Here is a 24,319-nt window from a genome sequence, read left to right as displayed (position 1 = left end):
TTAGAAACACAAGTTTAAAATGACTTGGAATCCCTAAAAACTGAAATGTTTGAAAAAACTTCAAATATTAACTCAGAATATTTAAAAAATCCACATCTAAGGTACTTAAAGAATGGACTAAGAATCCTTAAAAACTTCATTTTGGAAAGGCATTTATTATGAAAATTGAATCCTTTAAAACCCATTCTGGAATGAAATTGAAGGATGAACTTGAAATTCATGAAAAAAAACCTTACTTGAAAGGACATTGTGTCCTTAAAATATCTGCGTTTACATACACTCTTGGATAAACTTAGAAAAAAAGTACGCTTGAAAACGACTAATTTTGGAATGGACTTAAAATCGTTTAAGTCTCCAGAACAATAAACGTGAATTGTTTGTCCATAGACAATGAATACGATTTTCTTGTCCAAGGACAATAAACGTGGATTTTTAAAGGATATTTGTTTGTCCAAGGACGATAAACGTGAATTGCTTGTCCGTAGACAATGAACATTAATTTTTGGTAGAATGACAATAAACGTGGATTAAAAAAAATTGTGCCAGGATAATAAACATGGATTTTATAAGGATTTTTTGTTCCTGGATAATAGACATAGATGTTATAAATATTTTTTTGTTCCAGGATAATAAACATGGATTTTGTAAAGAAATTTTTGTTGAAGGACTATCAGTGCTATAATCATAGATTTTAAAAAAATTGAAACCCAAAGATAGTCAGGACTCTGTTTAAAAATTGTAAAACCTAGGATAATCAGCACAGTTTTTTAAAATTGAAATCCAAGGATATTGAAAAAAATTTTTAAAAATTTGAAACCCAAGGATAATCAGGAGAGTTTTTTACAAATTTTACACCAGGACAATCTATAATCAGGACAATTTAAAAAAAATTTAAACCAAAGGATAATCACGACAATTCTTAAAAACTGTAAACCTAAGGATAGTCAGGACAATTTTTAAAAATTGCAAACCTAAGGATAATTAGGACAATTTTAAAAATTGGTAAATCCAAGGACATTCAAAGCAATTTTTGATCCCAAGTATAATCAAGACAATTTTTAAATATTTTAAACCCAAGATAATCTTTGAAATTTTTTAAACATTTTAAACCCAAGGATAGCCAGGATAATATAAAAAAAACATAAGCCAAGGATAATCAGGACAATTTAAGAAAAATCATAAATCCAAGGATATTCAAAGTAATTTTTAAACCCAAGGATAATCAAGAAAATTTTTAAGTATTTTAAACACAAGGTTAATCAGTACAATTTTTAAACATTTTAAATCCAAGAATAGTCAGGACAATGTAAATAAATTTAAATCGAAGGATAATTAGGACAATTTTAAGAAATCGTAAATCCAAGGACCTTTCAAGCAATTTTTAAAAATTTTAAACCCAAAGATCACCACAATTTTGAAAAAAAATTAGACCCAAGGATAATCAAGACAATGTTTAATTATGTTAAACCCAAGTATAATCAGAAAAATTTAAGAAAAATGTAAGCCCAAAGATTATCAAAGCAATTTTTAAAAATGTTAACTCCAAGGATAACCAGTACTATTTTTACAAATTTTAAACCCAAGGATAATCTGACTATTTTTTTTAACAAATGTCCATCCGTCTGTCGTCTATCTATCTGTCTCTTTCTCCGTCTGGCTGGCTGGTGCGCACGATAACTCTCGAAGGGAGTATCCGATGTGGTCCAAACTTGGTACATCATAATGTTTTTGCCAAATTTTGATCGAGTTCGGAGATGGGCAATATCGGTCCACTCCTTCTGTTACCTCTGTTGGAAATTTTCAATAAAATTATTTTCTGCACAGAAAAAGAAAGGATAACCCGATTTTGCTCCAACTTTGCAAATCCTAATATTTGCGTCAGTTCTAGGTCAGGTGCGAAAATGGACAATATCGGTCTACTCCATCAAATACCTCGCCCACAAAGGGTCAAAATTTTGAAAAAATACAACGCTTATAAAATATGATATAAGAGTCCGATTGCCTTCAAATTTCACACATCCCAATATTTTTATTAACTCAAGATCTAGTGTTAAGATGGAATATATCGTCCCACTCCTTCTGGTACCTCCCTAACAAAGGGTCAATTTTTTGATTATATTTTGATTATATTTCACAAATCCCATTATTTCTACTAACACAAGATCTGTTGTGAAGATTGGATTTATCGGTTCACTCCTTCTGGTACCTCCCCCACAAGGTTTGGTGAATTTTAGGGTGATTTCCCTCCAAAAACTATCTAACAATCGTCGTTGCTTTGTTAAATTGTTTGTAGCGCACGAAAGCCTCTAAGTATGCCACAATTTCCTTCTCATAAATGCATTCCTTGAAAATTATTGCAGCAATAACTTAAACTGCAGCTTGTTTCTCATAAAATTAAGATATAACTTTTTGCAATTCCTTTGTGCATTGTTTTTGTGTTGTATTTTTTTCTTCTCAATTCTTTCAACATAATTCCAATTTAGTTATTCAACACCTTTGCTTGACTTCCAACTAAATTTACACACACACACACACAGGCAGACACACAAAGCAAAGGTATATTCTTGTTCGAAGAAGAAGAAGAAAAAAAATAACATCAGCTAAACTACAGGTTTTCTCTCTCTCCCTCTCCCGCTCTAAACAAAATAGTTTTGTGAAAAGTTTCGAAAGTTTTCACATGCCCACACATGAATTCCAAGCAACAATGGTCGTTTGCACCTAGCCTCTGGGTGTGACAAGAAACAAAACAACAACAACGAAAAACCTTAGTAACACTGCACTGCATACAAAAAAGGACTCAGCCAAAAGTTTCGTCCACAAATATTTGTAAGTTGGTTGGCTGGCTATACCTTGTTAGTTTACCTGAATCGAGGCAGCCTGAGCATCAACAACAGCAAGAAGCTACCGAATAATTTAAAATACCTTTGATAATTTTCGAAACAGTTTTGTGGTGACTTTTTGTTGAATGGAGAAAAGAACAATAGGGAAAAACTATTGAAATATAAATGATAATGGCAATATATGGGATTGAACCAGTTGAGGGGTTTTATGAGATTTCGGAAAAAAAAAATTTTAAATATTTTATGAGAAGAATTTAAAGGATTTTTTTCCAAGGACTTTCAAGGAAATAATAATTCTGGATTTAAATACATACATATTTGAGGGCAATAATCGTAGACATTTAAGGATTATTTGTAAAGGACTACGGGTATTCTTGACAAACTTTTTTCTCAAGGACAACCATCAGGGCAATAATAGCGGATTTTTAAAATAAATATTTTTCTCAAGAACCAGAGCAAAATAATGGATTTATAACTCTTTTTTTGTCCCAGGGCTATCAGAACAGTAATCGTGGTTTCTTAAAGGATTTTCCCAAGGACTATAAGCACAATAATCGTGGATTTTTTAAGGATTTTTCCCAAAGACTAAAAGAACATGAATCGTAGGTCCTTTAGGGATTTTTTTCTAAGGACTATAGGGACAATAATCCTGATTTTTTCCAAGGACTATAATAACAAGAATCGTAGGATTTTTTTCTGAAGGACTGTGAGGACAATAATTGTGGATTTTTAAGAATTATTCCCAAAGACTATAAAGACATTAAACGTGAATTATTAGGACTTTACCCAAGGACTATAAGGACAATAATCGTGGAATTTTTAAGGAGTTTTTCCAAGGATTATAAGGACAATAATCGTGAATTTTTTAAAGATTTTTCCCAAGGACGCTAATCGTGAATTTTAAGGACTTTATCCAAGGTGTAGAAAATACTTTGTACATACTTTTGAGTGCGGTTGAGGCGCTGGGAAATCTAGCAATAAACAATCAATATTCAATAATTACATATTTCCGAGCCGACATAAAATACCACATGTGAACAATTCGGTGATCTTGTGCGCTGACGCATAATGTATCAGATAAAAAAGGTTATGACCCACACGAACAGATATCGATGCGCTTAGTAGATGCACAACACCACTAGAATGAAATGACAAGCAGCCCTGCAATGTTCTCCATTCAATATTAGAATAGATACGAATAATTGTGTGGCTGCGATTAGGTTAAGATAGATTCGTATTTGTAGCACTTAAGAAACATATTTTTGAAATAAAATCAGAATTGAATCAACAGCCAAACCATTCGGTTGGTTTTCTTTTCTCATAACAGAATAACAGAAAAAGAGTTGATAATCGAAGAGGGAGATTTTAATCTATTCTCATTTACATAAGGAATATAAGGACAATAATCGTGGACTCTTAAGGATTTTTCCATGAACATTAAGGCAAATAATCGTAGAGTTTTTAAGGATTTTTCAAGGATTTTCCCAAGGACTATAAGGACAATAATAGTGGACTTTTAAGAATTTTCCGAAAGACTATAAGGACATTAATAGTGAATTTTTAGAACTTTACCCAAGGCCTATAAGGACAATAATCGTGGATTTTTAAGGATTTTTCCAAGAACATTATGGAAAATAATAGTGGAGTTTTTAAGGTTTTTTGAAAAATTTATGGATTTTATAGAAGGGCAGTAAAAAAATACCTATTTTTTTTTTGGAGAAAAGAAAATAACATATACTCTAAATAAAATTTAAATCACAACAAATTCTTAACAAAAGAAATGTGTAAGCCGAAAATATATTGCAAATCATCATTAATATTTGATATATAAAATACCACATCTTATATTTCACCTACAAACCAACATTTTAGATTTTAGACCAAGGTATTCTTCATTAAATTTCAACGTAAGTCACCAAAGAAGATAAATCTCTATTTCCATTGCATATCAAAAAAATTTCACAATGATCCCAAAAACCCTAAAAATATTCCCTATTTTTTATAAATTTTTCCTTGGACATTTTTGGAGTTGATGCTTGAAATTAAAATAAAATTTCGTTTTAGACAAAGAAACCCCTTTGTTGACTCGCTTGAGGGCTGAAACATTCCTCGTATTTTCATCTGCAACATTGCAGAATACACAAGATACCTAAAATGCAAGAATTCCGAGGAAAATTTCATTCGAATTTAGCACTTTTCACACATCATATAGCACGTATTTCAAAAAAAAAAAAAGAATCCATTGTCCAACCCATAGTTACTAAAGTTAGCAAAATTCATTACTTTAAGTCTATTCCTATATTTATATTAAATATAGTACCATTTGGTACTTTTCGTACAAGTTATGGTACGGATTTCGAAATTCACACGATGCAGTACGCATTCCCCAATTTTCCTCTTTAAAAGTTCATGGTGAATTACACAATTCTACTTTTTTTCCTCTGCTATGTACAAAATTTCGTACCATTTTTTTTACTTTTTTCCACTTATTAAACGTATTTCTAGAACGACCTCTTTGTGTACTAAATATTAACAATCCAACACAAAATTAAGATTTCAAGCACTATTTGTTTAACCAATACCAATTTGTATGAAATGTAGTAAAATTTAGTACTTTTCGTATACTTGCAGTACCCATTTTCAAGGCCACCTCCTTACCACAAACCTGACACCAGCAGGGACCTCAATACAAAATTTCAAAATCCCAGCTTTATCTGTTTACCCTATGGCAAACTGTTTGAACGTTAGTAACTTTAGTACAGTTCTTACACTTAGTCCACATTGCCAAAACCACCTGCTAATATCAACCCTAGTCGCCAAATTATTTATTATTTGAAGATCAAGATTTCCGTTCACATAGTACGAAATGGTACCATTTAGTGTACCATCATAAATTTCGAAATTCTAGTTCCTTTTTAAAATCCTCTACCATACTAGGAGGGTATATTAAAATTGTCATTCCGGAATAGGAATAATAATAAAACTATAAGGCACTTTAGCTATGTTCGTCCATCAGACAATCGGTTGAGAACATGATAGCGTCCACAACGTTTAATCTATAACCTTAAAATTTGGCGCAAAGGTTTATTTTATATGCAGGCTGATTAGTATTGAAAATTGACTACATTGTTCCACGCTTAGGTATAGCCACCTTAGAATGGTACCTCCAGATTTTCGGTACATTGAAGGTTTTCGGCCACAATTTCCATTCAATTTGGGTTCTTGGTAGGTCAGTTTTCTTCCTGCAAAAAATGTTTAATTCACGTCTAATTGGTATAGCCCCTATATAGCTGTACCTCCCAATTTTCGGCATTTTGAATGTTTCTGCCACAATTACCAACCAAATGAGACGAAAATTGATAATTGCTGTTCTCTCCATGCAAGAAAATATTCCCTAGAGGTCTATTAATTGGTAAAGCCCCCATATAACCGTACCTCCCGACATTCTGTATTTTGAAAGTTTCTGCCAGAATTTCCAATCAAATTAGCTTAAACTTGACAATTGAGGTTCTCGGTAGGTCTGCTCTCTCCATCCAGAAAAATGTTTCTAGAGGTCTAGAGCTAGAGGTATTGGTATATCCCCCATATAACTGTTCCTCTCGACTTTAAATATTTTTAAAGGCCCACTCCTTCGAATATACGCTAACAAGAGTTCGAAATTTAAAAAAAAAATATTCCACTGCACAGAAAAAGATAGGATAATCCGATTTACTAAAATTTGTATCAGTGCTGCGTCACTTGCCAAAATTGGCAATATCGACCCACTCCATCAAGTAACACCCACAAAGGGTCAACATTTTAAATAATTATAACTTTTATAAAATGTTATGTAAGAGTCCGATTGTCTTCAAATTACACACATTAAAATATTTTTATTAACCAAAGGTCTAATTTGAAGATGGATTATATCGGTCCACTTCTTCTGGTACCTCCCCCACAAATATGAATGAATAACCAAAATAACCAAGAACGATTATAAAATCCGGATGTCTTCGTATTTCACACATCCTATAATTTCTACTCACATAAGATCTGCTGTGAAGATGGAATATATCGGCCCACTGCTTTTGGTACGTCCCCCAGAATGGGTCAAAATTTTGTATATTTTGAAGCATAACATCCGATTCCATTCAGACTTGGTACGTCTCAATATTTCCATCAACACAAGATCTGTTATAAAGATGGTAGAGAACGTTGGTAGAGATCGAATCGATCGAAAAAAACGAAATAAGCGTCAAGCGCTCTTTTTTCTAACACAAGATCTGTTGTGAAGATGATATATATCTGGTATCTCACGCACAAAGGGTCACAATTTTCAATACTTTTATCTGTCATAATTAGCGAAAAAAAAGTCAGCGATTGTTTACAAATTGCTATATCTAAATTTTTTCTCCGAAAATCTGGGGTCAATATGGAATTTATCCGAATTTATGATTTCGTTTAATATGGGATATAATTGTTCGATATCAATATCTTTATCTGTATTTGATGAAGTATGAAAAAAGAATACTTCGGCGACTATATATGGTACCTCACTCACATTTTAAAATTTTCTAAAATTTATTACATATCTCATATAAAGTGAAGGAAGTAACCAATACCTAACGTCGCAATATTTATATCATATTTTATTAGATCCTATAGAAATGGGCAATATTGGCCAATCCCTTCGGAACCTACTCCATAGAGAGTCAACAATCCTAACAGAAGTCAAAATATATTTCAATAATCGAACATTGGCTGAAGGTATACATCTGCTGACAGATACTTTTTATACCCTACACCACAAGGTGGTCAGGGTATTATGTCTTTGTGCATTTGTTTGTAACAGGCAAAAGGAAACGAGATAGACCCATAGTTCCTTTTGATGATCTGCATAGAATTACATTCTGAGTCGATTTATGCATGTCCGTCCGTCCGTCTGTCCATGTATTTTTGTAAAAAAAGTACAGTTCGCATTTATTGCCCCATCCAGACGAAATTTTGCACAGATCATTTGTTTGGCCCATTGAAATTGGAAATAATCGGTCAAAATTTAGATATAGCTCCCATATATATATTCGTCCGATTTGCCTTGTATTGTGCACCAAACGTGTAATATCAGCCCGAATTGTATGGAATTTTGCATATTCACCCAAATTAGATCTGAAAATATGTATGCCAAATTTGATCGAAATCGGTTCAGATATAGCTATAGCTCCCATATATATTGTTCATCCGATTTGTTATTTTTGCCCACCGCCGCCGTAATATGCACTCTGCAACAACAATATTTGGGGAAATATATCAAATACAGCTCAGAAATACCTTTGCTAAATTTTATCGAGATCGGTTCAGATTTGGATATAGCTCCCATATATAACTTCGTCCGATTTACCTTTTATTGTGCACCAAACGTCTAATATTTGTCCAAATGGGATGGAATTTGGCACTTACGACCGAATTGAGTCTAGAAGCTAGTATGTCAAATTTGGTGAAGATCGGTTCAGATATAGCTATAGCTTCCATATATATTATTCATCCGATTTGTTATATTTGTTACCCACAACCGTAATATGCACTCCGTAACAACGATATTCAGGGAAATATATCAAATACAGCTCAGAAATGTCTTTACCAAATTTTATCGAGATCGGTTCAGTTTTGAATATAGCTCCCATATATATTTTTATCCGATTTTAAAAGATACGAATGCTTCGGCATATTTAGTTCTTTGAACTTTTAATTATAATTATAACCATAGCGTGTATAATTAAATTCTCCCATAAAAAACTTTTAATTGTTATGCGCAGCTCTACTAAATTGGCGAAATGGTGTAGGGTATCATAAAGGGTAGTGGTTATATTGTGTTATTTTGTTTTTGTACTCATATAGTTCGAATATCCAAAAACCCCGCCACAACCCTACCACACCATCATAGTTCTACATTTAAAGATTCCAGTTTCAACCGTGTTGCCTGGGTGTTGATGAACCTGCCAGTCAGTTACTCATCACTCTACACTTTTCCATCTCCTAATAATGTGTTTTTCTCTCAGGACCCGAGCATACGTACATCCCATATTCCCAACAATTTTACATTTAACTTTTTAACATTTTTGTGCAAAATAATCCCAAGTTATGGGGTTTAATGTAGTTCTCTCCCGTTTCAGTTAATACTTTTTACTACAACCATAGTAGCTTTATTTATATACAGTAGAACACGAAAATTATGACAATTAAAAGCATTGAAACCACATTCTGTAACGAATTTTTTACACTTCGCAAATAACTAAATTCTCGTTCTAATTAAGATTTGGGGACCTTACTAATGTTGATCCCTTGGATTTCTTTATAACCCTGTCCGACTGTAAGTATATACGCATATATATACTAAAAATTTCATATATACATATTCTTGTTAAGAAAACTAATGAATTATTTAATATGAGTGTTACGGCAGCAGCAACAGCAAAATTAGTAGTCGATGTATAAATGGCATTAGCATATACTCTCATTTAATACGGCTAATGGTAAAGGTCAGTGTTTTTTCTCTTCTCTGTGTACTCAGTTACAAACAATAAGAGTAGGTAGTCAGCGCAACAACAGCAACAATGGCAGTCAACAACTATAACAACAATGCACATGCACATAAAAACATTTTGCTCACATCAAAATTAAAACGCAACAACAACAAGAACAACATTAACAACAACAACAACGAGAAGAAACAGCAACAAACTAATTTAAAATGCAAATGAACTATTTTTAATCGAAATAATCGATCAAACGTTACAGGGTATGGCAGATGATGTTGGCCGCATTGGCAAACTGGTTTCGTGGTTATTACAAATTGTGTTATATTTAAAATGTTTTGAGGTGATTGGTGTTAATGTTTTGAGGTGGTTTTTTTGATAGCACCCTGTGTGTGATAGCATGACCATTTTAAGTAAAAATATAACTCATATCGTATCCATTGTATTTTTGATTTCAAACAATCTCATATAAGGTATATTAAATTAATTTTTTGCATAAAGAAGAAGATTAATAAAAAACAACGAAAAAAAAAAAAAATAATCGCCTGAGAAGTTACAACAAATTAGTGATGGAAAATATGGTGAATTTTATCAGAGGGAAGTTTTTTGGATTTTGGAGCTTAAAAATACTTCTGCCAAATTTGATCGAAATCGAATCAGGGAATATAGCTCCCATACATATCTTTTTACCATATCAGCTTTATTGTGCACCAAATGGCTAATATCAGCCCATATGGACTGAATCTTGGCACATCCGACCGAATTCAGTCTAGATGCAAGTACTTCAAATTTTGGTGAAAATCGGTTCAGATATAGCTATAGCTCTCATATATATGCTACATCCAATTTGGTGTTAAAGTCACTCACATGCGTAATATGCACTCCACAATAATTATATATGGTACCAGATAAATTATTAAGCCCAAAAGTACCTCTGTCAAATTTTATCGAGATCGGATCCGATTAGGATATATCTCCCATACATACATCTTTATCTGATATTGGATTTATTGTGCACCAAATGGCCAAATTGACTGATTTTTTGCACTTCCGACGAAATTCGGCCCGGAAGCAAGGACTTCAAATTTGGTGAAAATATGTTTAGATACAGCTATAACTCCCATATATGTTTCCTACGATTTAGGGTTTAACGTCCCTCACACGCGTAAAATGCATTGATTGATATTTGGTACCAGATTTGGTACAAGATATCACATACAGCTCAGAAATAAGTGCCTACGATTTTGTCAAGATCGGTTCAGATTTGGATGTAGCTCCCGGATATATCTTCACCCGATTTCAGGTTTTTTGTGCACCAAATGGCTAATATCAACCCAAATGGGCTGAATTTTGGCACTTCGGACGGAATTCAGCCCAGAAGCATGTACTTCATTTTTGAAAAAAAAACGGTTCAGATATAGCTATAGCTCCCATTTATACGTTCCATCGGATTTGGTCTTAAAGTCCCTCACATGCATAATATGCACTTCACAACATCAGATATAGCTCCAAAATACCTCTCCCAGTTTTTATCGAGATCGGTTCAGATATGTATATACCTTCGATATACATCTTCATCCACTTCATTTTGTCCACCATATGTATAATACATTTCCCTAATACATAATACGCATTCAAATGAGATTCGTAGTCGGTAGGATCTACTTCACATAAATTCCCAATATAAACTTTTTGTGTTACGGGAGCTCTACTAAATGCGCTTGGTGGTGTATGGTATCATATAGTCGGCCCCGCCCGACACATATGTTCGATATTTCGAAATATATTTTTTCCACAAATTTACCACCTATCCTATATCTTATATAGCCCCGTCCTTAAATCTCCCACTAAAATATGTCATTGACATTGGCAACATTTTCAATCATGAAATTTGCAAAATTGTTACCTCTGACAGAAAATCCGCTGCTTCAAATAACAACAATAGATTCTGAACATAAACGAAAAAACCGGCTACAGATTTGTGATCTTGTCACGATTGTTTGAACATTAAGACAATAAGTGACGACCACACCATACAGATCGTTTACATCATAAACAAGCCAGCTAACATTGCAGCAGGGCAGCAGCAACAAAGACAGTAGGAAACCAGTAAGGAAAGCTCAAAAGTCGGACGGGGCCGACTATATGATACCCTACACCACTATGCATATTTAGTAGAGCTCTCGTAAAAAGGTTTATTCAGGGCATTTCAGAGCTCTATGAGATATTTGGTACAAAATCAAAATCTATCTAATTCTATCGTGCATTTTACGAACTATAGCTATCTCTGTACCGGGTTTCTCCAAATTTGACGTATTAGCTTCTAGACTGGTGATTTGGGCTGATATTGACCATTTACTGCACATTTAACCCGAAATCGGATGAAGATATATATGGGAGCTATATACAAATCTGAACCGATTTCGATAAAATTTAAAACAGCTATTCCTGTGCTCCATCTAATACCTGGTACCAAATATCACGGTTGTGGAGTGAATATTACGAATGTATGTGACTAAAACTCTAAATCGGATGAAACATATATATGGTTGCTATATCTATATCTGAACCGATTTTCACTAAATTTGATATACTTGCTTCTAGGCTGAATTTGGTCCGATGTACTAAAATTCAGTCCATTTGGACTTATATCGGCCATTTGGTGCACAATTAACCCGAAATCGGATGAAGATATATATGGGAGCTATATCCAAATCTGAACCGATTTCGATAAAATTACAAACAGCTATTTCTGGGCTGTATCTTTTATCTGGTACCAAATATCATTCTTGTGGAGTGCATATTACGAATGTGAGAGGCTTAAACACCAAATCGGATGAAAGATATATATGGGAGCTATAGCTATATCTGAACCGATTTTCTCCAAATTTGATATACATGCTTCTAGGCCGAACTCGGTTGGGTGTGCCAAAATTCAGGTAATTTGGACTGATAGTGGACATTTGGTGCACACTTAACCCGAAATCGGATGAAGATATATATGGGAGCTATATCCAAATCTGAACCGATTTTCTCCAAATTTGTTGTATTTGCTTTAAGGCTAATCTCGGTCACATGTGCCAAAATTCGGGCCATTTGGGCTGATATTGGCCATTTGGTGGTCAATTAACCCGAAATCGGATGAAGATATATATGGGAGCTATATCCAAATCTGAACCGATTTCGATAAAATTTAAAGCAGCTATTTCTGTGCTCCATCTAATACCTGGTACCAAATATCACGGTTGTGGAGTGCATAGAAGGAATGTGAGGGACTTAAAGATCAAATCGGATGAAAGATATATATGGGAGCTATAGCTATATCTGAACCGATTTTCTCCAAATTTGATATACTTGCTTCTAGGCCGAACTCGGTTGGGTGTGCCAAAATTCAGGTAATTTGGACTGATAGTGGATATTTGGTGCACATTTAACCCGAAATCGGATGAAGATATATATGGGAGCTATATCTAAATTTCATCTGATTCTCACCAATTTCAATAGGGTTCGTCCTTGGGCCAAAAAAATATTGTTTGGAAAATTTCATCTCAATCGGATAATAAATGCGACCTGCATTTTGTTCACAAGAATACATGGACAGACGGACGGACGGACGGACAGACGGACTGACATGCATAAATCGACTCAGAAAGTGATTCTATGAAGGTTCTCAAAAGTAACTATGGGTCTATCTCGTTTCCTTCTCCATGTTACAAACAAATGCACAAAGACATAATACCCTTACCACTATGTGGTGTAGGGTATAAAAAGCTGTCTGACAAGAATTTCCATGAAACACTCTCTCCGCTTGCCTTTTAATAGTGGGCCTGGCTAAATCTTGTGTTTTGCTCTGCTAGCAATGTTAAACGATCAATTACAATGCAAGAAGAGGCGAACGAAATGCTTAAATATAAGTAAATGTTTTGAATAAAATCCGACTTATAAACAAAATAACTTTACAACTGTTAATAACAAACGGAATTCCGTGCGCGCCAATTGAATTGAACGAACAGCTGCGGAAGAAGCCAAGCCAAAGAAAAAAAGAGGGAACCATCAAAAAATGCAGTTCTCTGATGGCAGTAAACAGTCACGCCCCTTAACATCATCCACCTCTTCGATGGCAAGTGATGCTGCCGATAATGCCATGATAAGTGACAATCAGCGACAAGGAGAAGGCATGTCCGCCGCACCAGCATCAGATAACAATAATGCACCTGACAGTTTTATTGCCCTCGAACCGAAAGGTTCTGCTGCGCCCAATGCCTGGGATTATAATGAGATTTTGAATATTTTGGGTAAGAGGCGATAAATAAATAAAATTCCAAGATGACACCCGACCCATTTTCGGAAACTACGACTTTGGTTTTTTTCAGGTTTTGGCAAATTCAATTGGTTAATGCTGCTCAACAGCGGTCTTCTGACTCTCACCTCAATGGCAGCTCAGCTGGCGGTGGGCATTATTGGCATTTCTTCGCAATGCGAATTCAATATGACTCAGGGAGAAAAGGGTGTCATGATGGCGGCATGTGTTACAGGTGAGTGAGTGAGTGAATGCGAGGTAATTAATGGTTAAGGCAAAGATGATGTTAAGTTACGATTACGTTAAAGACAGTCGGAAAGAAAGCGGAAAGTTTGTGAATAATTAATGAGATAAGAGGAGGAAAACAAGGAGTGATAAAAGTGAGCACACAAAGGAGAGGGATGTGTCAAGGGCTAACAATAACAAAGGACTGATGCAAATGGAGTTTATTTTGGTCGTGAATGCAGTACCTCGACGTACCGTCGTTGTCATGCTTAAGTGTGCCATACGATATTTGGCTTTCTCAGAATTTTTTGTCGACTTTTTCGATACCTACTTTAATTTTTAAAATTTCCACATAAAAAATGGCCATATTTGGGGTGAGGGTCACTCTAGGTCCAAAGGTGTCACATAAGGCTGGCCAAGACTAAAAAAGGCAATATTTTGGGTTAGGGTCATTCTGGCTCCCAAGGTGTCAGATAATGCTGGGTTTCTGGAAATTCGTGCTAGAGCGGCACGAAAAGTACTAAAAGATACTTAATATTGTACCCTTCGTATTTAAGGAAGCAGTAGAGTTATAACTCTGAAATTAGGAATGAGGGTCACTGATGGAGTGTATGATAGATATGACAAAGGTCCGAAGGTGCCAAGTAAAGCTGGCTAAGTCTAAAATAGGTCACATTTTGGGTGAGGGTCACTCTTGGTCCGAATGGGTCAGATAAGGCTGGGTTTTTGGTAATTCATACCTGAACGGTACCAAAAGTGTTAAAAGGTACTAAATATTGCGCCCCTTGTATTTGAAGAAGCAACAGAAGTAGAATTCTTAATTTAGAATGAGGGTCACGTGACAGATATACCAAAGTGTTGCTGGAAATTCACACTATAAGTGTACGAAAAGTACTAAAATGTACTATATTTGGCAACTTTTCGTATCATGTGAACGGTTAGAAGTAAAAACTTGAAATTTGGAATGGGAATCATTCATAAAGTATATGCTAGATATACCAAAGGGTTTTTGGAAATTTGCACTAAAAGTTTAGGAAAAGTACTAAAATGTACTATATTTGGTACCATTTCATGAACCCATTAACGTTTAGAGTTAAAAACTTGAAATTTGGAATGGGAATCAAGGTTGAGAAGTAGAGTCAACGTATGCAGGTAGTTTTGGAAGTGTGTACTCATGTATACGAAAAGTTCTAAATGGTACTAAATTTAGTACAATTTGAATTTTGAGGAACCAATGGAGTTGGAGTCTTGAAATTTTAAATTAACATTTGATTGGTGTAGGAATGGGATATGGAGGAAGTTTTCGAAATTTGTACTTATGTGCATGAAAAGTACTAAATGGTAGTAAATTTGGTACAATTTCAATTTGGATGAACCAATAGAGTTGAAATTCTAAAATTTAGAAATAAGAATTCTATTGCATTCTAGGACTGAGGAATGTAGGTTGTTTTTATAAAATCGTACTTAGAAGTAAATGGTACTTAATTTAGTTACAATTTAAATTTTGGGTGAACGGGTATAGTTGGAATTCTAAATGGTACTAAATTTAGTACAATTTGAATTTAGAAGAACAAATGGAGCTGAAATCCTGAAATTGGAAGTTAACACTACTGACGGTGAGTTGGATTGGGATATGGAGAAAGTTTTCAAAATTTATAATCATGTGTACGAAAAGTACTAGATGGTACTAAATTGATTTTAATTTGGAGGAAATTCTGAAATTTCAAACTGAGAATACTATTGCCTTCTAGGACAGAGGAATGTAGGTTGTTTTGAAAATTTTCGTACTTATGAGTACTCAATAGTACTAAATTTGGTACAATTTCAGTTTTGGGAGAGAAATAAAATTACTATTGCATTGTAGGACGTTTGGAAATTCGTACGAGCCAGTGTTGAGAGGTCCCCAAGAACATCCCAAAAACGCCGTTCTCAGCAGTTGGGCATGGCTCGGTCCACTTTACAACGGATTATTCGCATTGATTTGCATTTGTTCCCATACAAAATTCAATTGACGCAAAGAATGTTGAATGCGGACAAGTCTCGTCGATTGGAATGGGCCCAAAGGTCCGTCGAATATGGACAACCCTGTACTTGATACAATATACATTTTGGGTGAACCGATAGAGCTGGAATCCCGAAAGTTAGATTTCTATTGGACGGTATGATGTATTAGTTTTGAAAATTTGTACTTGCTGTTCATGTGTAGTCCGGACATATGGAGGTGGTTTCGGAAATGTGTACTGTAGATAGGTCTACTTGGAGATAGGATAGAGATACAATTCTAAGATTTGGTGGTGGTTTGAAAATGCATCCTATATTTTTCTCGAAAAGTACTAAATAGTGCTAAATTCGGAACAGTTTGGTTGGGTGTGAATGGCAGAAGCTGGAATTTTGAAATTTTGTATTTGGGTCTCTGTCGCTTTGTTACATAAACATGGGTTTGGAAATGTGAACTACAAATACACGAAGAGCACTAAATAAATAAATTCGGAATTGGGGAACTGAAAGTTCTTCAAATCTGAAATTTATTAAAATGATCGCAGTTCATCTGCAGCCTGGACATGTGGCAGTGGTTTGGGAAATGTGTACTACAAATGTACTAAATATAGTGAATGGTACAATGTTTGATATTGGGAGGGGGGATAGAGATATAATTCCGCAGTTTGATATTTAGGCGCAGTTTGATTTTTGGCATCCTTTATCTGTACGAAAAGTACTAAATTTACTAGATTTGGAAGTTTGATTAAGAGTGAACGGATGTAGCAGAAATGTTGAAATTTTGTATTGGCGTCCCTGCTGGTGATAATTTTGTGATAAAGAGGTTGTTTTTTAAACGTGCACTTTAATTGTACGAAAAGTACTAAATAGTACTATATTTATTTGGTACAATTTGGTATTGGGTGAGCAGACAGTGCTTGAAATCTGAAATTTGGTATTAGAGTCGCTTCTCATGTGCAGCCTGGGAATATGGGGATGGTTTCAGAAATGTGTACCGTAATTGTACGAAAAGTACTGAATAGTACTATATTTGGTATTGGTTGAAGAGAAAGTATATAAATTTGATATTGAAGACTCTGCTAATATCTGGGATTTTGATGTGCTGTTTTTGAAAAGGTGTACTGTAATTGTACTAAAAGTACTAAATATGGTACCGGGTGTGGGAATAGAGCTGAAATCCTGAAATTTGTTATAGATCTTACTTTTGGTGTCTGCGGTAACGATATGCAGGTGGTTTTGGAAATGTGTACTATAATTGTACGAAGAGTACTAAATGGTATTCAATTGGATATTGGGTGAAATAATGAAATTTTATATTGTGGGCCCTATTGGTATCTGGAATTAAGATTTGAATGTGGTTTGGAAATGTGTACTATAATTGTAAGAAAAGTACCAAATAGTGCTATATTTGATATTGGGTGAAAGTATAGGACTGAAACTTTCAAATTTAATAATGAGGTATCTGTTGATATCCAGGATTGTGATGTGGAGGTATTTTTGAAAATGTGTACTGTAATTGTACGAAAAGTTCTAAATAGTACTAAATTTGGTAGTGACAAAAGGAATAGAGCTGAAATCCTGAAATGGATGTCGCTGTTGGTATATGCTCGTTTGCTCGAAAAGTACTAAGTGGTAATAAATTGGGTAATTGGTGAATCGATAGGGCTGGAATTCTCAAATTTGATATTGACATCTCTTTTTGTATCTGGAATTAAGATATGGAGCTGGTTGGAATATATGCACTATAATTGTACGAAAAAAAATATAAGATTTACTATGCAGAGTAACGGCTGGCAAAATGTTTTGTAATATACGAAGTTATAGCCGTACCAATAGGAACATACTGCATTCATATTTAGGGTGCAGTATATGTCCGACTTTTAAACATTTTCACACATTACGTTGCTTTAATTTTATTCATTATTCTCATTCAAAATAACGAGTCTAATATTTGTCTCATATATCTAAAAAAATGCTACGAAATGCTTTTATTATACATGTATGTTGACAATTATGGGTGATTTCAAGAATTTATTGCACCATCAATAACTAGTTTCGCTCGAGCCAATGCTTCAAATCTATTTCCCGTTTAGAACGGCGACTACATTTTTGTTTCAAAAAACCAGTATTTTTACACCTGCCAGCAGAGCACCAAAGAGTGAATGGCAATTGATTGAAATGTATTAAAATAGTCTCAAAGAGCCATAATTCTAGTTTATTTCGCAAATAACAATTTTCAAAAAAAAAAAAAAAAAAAAAAATACAATAAACCAGTAAGGAAAGCTCAAAAGTCGGGCGGGGCCGACTATATGATACCCTACACCACTATGTATATTTAGTAGAGCTCTCGTAAAAAGATTTATACAGGGCATTTCAGAGCTCTATGAGATATTTGGTACAAAATCAAAATCTATCTAATTCTATCGTGCATTTTACGAACTATAGCTATCTCTGAACCGGGTTTCTCCAAATTTTACGTATTATCTTCTAGACTGGTGATTTGGGCTGATATTGACCATTTAGTGCACATTTAACCCGAAATCGGATGAAGATATATATGAGAGCTATATCCAAATCTGAACCGATTTCGATAAAATTACAAACAGCTATTTCTGGGCTGTATCTTATATCTGGTACCAAATATCATTCTTGTGGAGTGCATATTACGAATGTGAGAGGCTTAAACACCAAATCGGATGAAAGATATATATGGGAGCTATAGCTATATCTGAACCGATTTTCTCCAAATTTGATATACTTGCTTCTAGGCCGAACTCGGTTGGGTGTGCCAAAATTCAGGTAATTTGGACTGATAGTGGACATTTGGTGCACATTTAACCCGAAATCGGATGAATATATATATATGGGAGCTATAGCTGTTTCTGAACCGATTTTCTCCAAATTTGTTGTATTTGCTTTAAGGCTAATCTCGGTCACATGTGCCAAAATTCGGGCCATTTGGGCTGATATTGGCCATTTGGTGCACATTTAACCCGAAATCGGATAAAGATATATATGGGAGCTATATCTAAATTTGATCTGATTCTCACCAATTTCAATAGGGTTCGTCCTTGGGCCAAAAAAATATTGTTTGGAAAATGTCATCTCAATCGGATAATAAATGCGACCTGCATTTTGTTCACAAGAATACATGGACAGACGGACGGACGGACGGACAGACGGACTGACATGCATAAATCGACTCAGAAAGTGATTCTATGAAGGTTCTCAAAAGTAACTATGGGTCTATCTCGTTTCCTTCTCCATGTTACAAACAAATGCACAAAGACATAATACCCTTACCACTATGTGGTGTAGGGTATAAAAATTAGTGGAGGAATGCGGTACATGAGGTTCATATAAGTTTTTTACTCAAAAATACACATTTCGGAAAAATCTAGCAAATTCGCCGTTTTGAAAAAAGTGAACCCTAAATTTTAATCCAATAATAGATTAAGATTCCTTGGAATGCTTACATTTTATATATACTGTGACTTCGGCATTAATAAAGATTATTTTAGTTCCAGATTTTAACCCTCAAGCGTTTCACTAATGGGGAGACTTTTTCAAAATATAGGTAAAATTAACTTTAAACGGGATCGTAGCAAACCACAGTACGGTTTTCCGAGAGATGTATACCCTTAGCCGTGCGTTTTTATGGTTCCTAAGGAGTGGGGATATATCGTCCATTTCGTATTCGACCTAAGTCTGACATAAATATTACAACGTGTATGTATCGACCACTATATCGATATTAAAATCAGTGTCTGGTTGAGAGATATATTTAGAAATATCCAATTAAAAAAACATCTCTTACTTGTTTCGCAAGTTTAAACCGATATCTGTCATCTTCATGCAGATCTTGTGTTAGTGGAAATATTGGCATGTGAGAAGCTAAAAAGAATGACATGTTTATTTCGTGTTTCATATACATAATTATTCAATATAATTATTTAAAATTTTGACCCTTTGTGGGGGAGGTACTTGAAGGAATGGTCTTCTTAGCAGATCTTGTGTTAATAAAAAATATTGGGATGTGTACAATTTGGAATTTCCAATTTTATAAGCGTTGAGATTATAAAAAAGTTTATCCCTTTGCGGGGGAGGTATATAATGGAGTCGACCAATATTTTTTATTTTTCGCACCTGACCTAGCACCGATACAAAGATTGGGATTTTACAAAATTTGAAAAGAATCGGATGCTTATTTGGCATTTTTAAGACTTACAATTATTAAAAATTTCAACCTATTGTGTGGGAAGTACTTAAAGGAGTCGCTCGCTATATACCATCTTCCCATCAAATATTGTGTTGATAAACATATTAGTGAGAGTGAAATTTGAAGACAATCGGACTTTTGTTTTACATTTTATAATATTTATGAATATTCAAAATTTTAACCTTTTGTGTGGGAGGTACATAATGAATGGACAAATATTGACCATTTTCATAATCCTTTCTTGTTCTATGAGGTAAATTATTTTCTGTTAAAATGTTGAACTTTTGGACCGATATTACTCATCTCCGAACTCGATCCAAATTTGACAATAATTTGAAGATGTACCAAGTTAGGATCTAATCGGATACTCCCTTCGAGAGTTATCGTGCGCACAAGCCAGCCAGACAGACTGACGGACGGGCATCGCTAGATCGGCTCCAAATTTCCTGAAACGGAGTTGGTCCAAAAAATCCTAGGGTCTACATATCCTCTGTAGCCATACGGCTGGGGGTATACAAATATTCTTTAAAAATCCACGTTTCTTGGTCTGTGCGTCCTTGAGAAAATATTCTTTAAAAATCCATGTTTCTTCAACTGATGAAACTTGAAAAAAAAAAAATTCTTTAAAAAAATATGTTTTATGGTCTGAAGGTCCATGAAAAAAAATATTTAAAAAATCCACGTTCCTTGGTCTGAAGGTCCTTGAAACAATATTTTTAAGAAATCCGCATCTCTTCAACTGATGGTCCTTTCTTCCACCGATAGTCCTTGAAAAAAACATTCTTAAAAAATCCACGTTTTTGTGGTCTGGGGATTCTTAAACCAAATCCCCTTTAAAACTCCATGTTTCCTGGTCTTTTGGTCTTCAACAAATAGTTTTTAGAAAATATTCTTAAAAAAATTATTTTGCTGATGTTCGTCAAAAAATATTTATTTTTTTAAATCCACGTTTCTCCAATTGATAGTCCTTGAAAAAATATTTTTTAAACAATCCAAGTTTCTTCAGCTGATGACCCTTAAAAAAATGGGCTATACGAAGACGTGGACCTGCACAGACAATTTTCCGTCATAGGCTAACGTTGTATGGGGGCTATACGAAGACATGACCCATTTTCTGTTTTATGCTATAGTATTACGAACTTCAAATACCAATTTGGAAACAATTCCGGTAAATAATGTCGCTAAAATCATCAAAATACCGAATATCGGAGGGTGCCGATATATTTGGGGAATATACGATATCGTGGACCTATATACATAGATAGTTCTCTTCCAGGGGATAAAGTACTTACAAAGAACTCCTAGTGTGGAATTTCAGACAATTCCACCAAAAAATGTGGCTAAAATCGTCAAAATATCGAATATCGGGGGTATCTTTATATGGGGGCTATACAAAATTGTGGGCCAATATAGCCCATCTTCGAACTTGGCTTGCCTGCAGACAAAAGACTGATCTGTGCAAAATTTTAGCTTCCTATCTTTATTTGTATTGACTCTAGCGTAATTACAACAGACGGACGAACAGTGCTAAATCGTCTTAGAATTCTACGCTGATCAGGATCAGGAATATATATATTTGTTGGGTCTAAAATTATTATTTCAAAACGGAATGATGAACTTAATATACCCTCCATACTATGTATGGTGGGAGGTATAAAAATGAGAGTTTTTACAAGACTAGAGCTGTCTTTTCTCTCTGGTTGCATTGGTAGCTTCTGATTGGTCTTTACTGAAAAATCGACAATTACGCTGATTTACATATCCATTGGACCAAATATGAGCTTCGCCGCTGAGCTTCAGGGCGTCCGAGAACTCTCCTAACAGCGTAGTTCGTTTGTAAGACGATGCTTGGCTAATATATTAAAACTGAAGAGGGTTGACAGTGAAACAAAACATGAAACGTAAGGAAGCGCTTTAAATCAGATAAAAGCAAACTAGAAACCAGATAGAGGCTAAAATATAATAGCTAAAAAATCACCCTATATATTTAAAATTATTTTCGTGCCGACCTATCCCTAGCCCTTTAATGTTCTTTCCATTTTTATATATTATAAATTAAGTATTTCCCTATTTCAGGCATTGTCCTCTCTACGTATCTCTGCGGATATGTCTGTGATATTTTGGGACGTCGCACTGTGCTGATGTGGGCCATGTTCATAACAAATGCTCTCCAATTGATATCCATGTTTGTCTCCAACATATGGGTATTTAATTTTGTCAATTTCCTTATGGGCATCAGGTAAGTGGCGGAGATAAATTTTACATGAGACCAGCAAAAAAAAAAAGGAAGGTGGAGAAAAAAGCACAACCAATGATAAAAAGCTGACCACCGAAAAAAAGGACACAAAAATAATTTATTATCTCTGCTCTTTTATAGTTTGGGTGGTGTTTCCTCGGGGCTGTATCCGTATTTGGGTGAATTTACCAGTAACAAATATCGAGCGGTGGCCATAAATTATTCCACAATGTTTGTGAGCGTAACGGCCATTTATGTGCCCGGTAAGAATGAAGCAAATGAAGGATGGGATAGGACGGATAAACATGAATGAAATGGAATTTAATAAATTTGGTATTGGTATGTGTGTGTATGTTTGTGTATTTTCAGCAATTTCATGGTGGGTCCTGTCTGCCGACTGGTCCTGGGAAATATCCTCCTCGCTGACATTTCGTCCATGGCGTTTAATTATTTTGCTGAGTATGTTGCCGGGATTTATTGCTGCCCTAATGTTAGTGGTCTTCCCTGAGAGCCCACTATTTCTGATGGCCCAGGGTAGGCATGATGAGGCTGTAAAGGCCTTGAATTATGTATCGCGACTTAATACCGGCATGGATCTGGAAATGGTGTTGAAGACACCAAATGTTATTTTAAAACCGGAGGAAATTTCAGATGCTGCCTTGGTCTCCGGAGCTGGGGGTTGTAGTTTCATCTCGAATATTTGGAAGGCCACCTTGCCCTTGTTCCATAAACCTCATGGCCTAAATGTCATATTGGCGGTGAGTGCCATGTTTGGTATGTTATTCTCCTCCAACGGCATGCAGATTTGGTTTCCGGAAATCGTGAATCGTTCGGCGGGGGATGATCAGAATGTTAGCTCAACAATTTGTGAGAAATTGGAAGACTCGTACGCCAGGGATAGGATGTCGGCCCTGAATGCCACCAGTGTGGGGGAGACTGTAGGTCCTCTTTCGATACAATTTTCTAAAAGATAATTAAGGAAAAAATTTTATCCCAGCAGGCCTGTGACGACACCATTGCCACCAAAACCTATGTGGACAACATTGTGGTGGGCTTGGCCTTTTTTGTGGGCTTTTCCATACAAGGAGCCCTCCTTAATCCTTTGGGTAGGAAAAATGTACTCCTGGCTGCATTGGCGGTGGGTGCGGTGTGTGGTCTACTGCTACATGTGGTGACAAACACCACCGGGCTCTTGGTGCTGTTTTGTTTATATATTCTATTACCGGGTCTTTCGATGTCCATTATGTGCGGAGCCCTGGTGGATTTGGTGCCAACGCATTTGAAGTGAGTATAATCTCTAGCGAGAAATATGGCAAAAATTTAGTTTTTGGAATTTTCTTTTCAGGGGCAAAACTGCCAGTTTAGGTTTGACCATGGGACGTGTGGGTATCATTGTGGCCTCCAATTTAATATCGGCCATGCTGGAGCCATATTGCAATGGCATATTTGCCATAATAACTCTGGTGATCATAGGTAAGTTAAAAATAGGAAATTGAAAAATATTGAAAATGCATTAAGAAATACGTTTTCCTTTTTCTTTAACAGCTTGTGGTGGTTTGGTGTTTACATTGCCTATTTGAATTGGATTTCAAAATTAGTACCTGGTCTTCAACAAAGTATTATTTAAGTTCATAGAGAAAAATAAATTCAAATTTGATGTGAATTTAAAAAAAAATAAATCGGCAATAATTTCAGCCGGGCTACTGGACAAAAAAAGACTCCCTGGTCAAGATATTCGGCATTTTTGAATATTTGAGCTTCGAACGCCAACCATCTACGTTATTATCAAAGTTTTTCCAATGATGGAAAAGATCGGCCCAACCAATGGCTTATACTCTGGAAAAAATAAAACATAATTGTGTTTGGTCGAACTTTCATTGGAAAAACTTTGGTTGTAACTGAGTTGGTAGGCGTTCGAAGCTCAAAAATAAAAAGTATCGAGCATCTTCTTTTCTTCAGAAACCAAAATGACAAATTTCAGACGATTAG

General features: G+C 35.1%; 2 protein-coding genes across 3 annotated transcripts in view; one reads left to right on the top strand and one right to left on the bottom strand.

The window, feature by feature from the left end:
- Window positions 1-24,319, bottom strand: part of LOC101899204 (muscle M-line assembly protein unc-89) — a 293,843-nt gene that overhangs the window by 256,411 nt on the left and 13,113 nt on the right. The window lies entirely within an intron of this gene.
- On the top strand, window positions 13,245-24,032 carry LOC101895482 (synaptic vesicle glycoprotein 2A). 2 transcript variants are annotated; one of them, XM_005183584.4, is made up of 8 exons: window positions 13,245-13,647; window positions 13,726-13,887; window positions 22,171-22,333; window positions 22,472-22,593; window positions 22,700-23,268; window positions 23,328-23,614; window positions 23,676-23,803; window positions 23,876-24,032. In XM_005183584.4, exons 1-8 carry the CDS (start codon window positions 13,413-13,415, stop codon window positions 23,908-23,910), a joined length of 1,701 nt encoding a protein of 566 aa, XP_005183641.1. In that variant the 5' UTR covers window positions 13,245-13,412; the 3' UTR covers window positions 23,911-24,032. The 2 variants fall into 2 exon arrangements, with proteins under 2 accessions (XP_005183641.1, XP_005183642.1); XM_005183585.4 differs by having other exon boundaries at window positions 13,249-13,647; window positions 23,331-23,614.

The sequence above is a fragment of the Musca domestica genome, unplaced genomic scaffold (assembly GCF_030504385.1).
Source record: "Musca domestica strain aabys unplaced genomic scaffold, Musca_domestica.polishedcontigs.V.1.1 7, whole genome shotgun sequence".
Classification (NCBI taxonomy): domain Eukaryota; kingdom Metazoa; phylum Arthropoda; class Insecta; order Diptera; family Muscidae; genus Musca; species Musca domestica.
This window is presented reverse-complemented; position numbering and strand designations above follow the sequence as displayed.

What these genes read in the sequence shown, in the direction of transcription:
- LOC101895482 (XM_005183584.4), top strand. Translation starts at nt 13,413, where the DNA reads ATGCAGTTCTCTGATGGCAGTAAACAGTCACGCCCCTTAACATCATCC. An exon ending in TGAGATTTTGAATATTTTGG is followed by an intron (nt 13,648 to 13,725) that starts GTAAGAGGCGAT and finishes GGTTTTTTTCAG; the next exon opens with GTTTTGGCAAATTCAATTGG. An exon ending in AATAACTCTGGTGATCATAG is followed by an intron (nt 23,804 to 23,875) that starts GTAAGTTAAAAA and finishes TTTCTTTAACAG; the next exon opens with CTTGTGGTGGTTTGGTGTTT.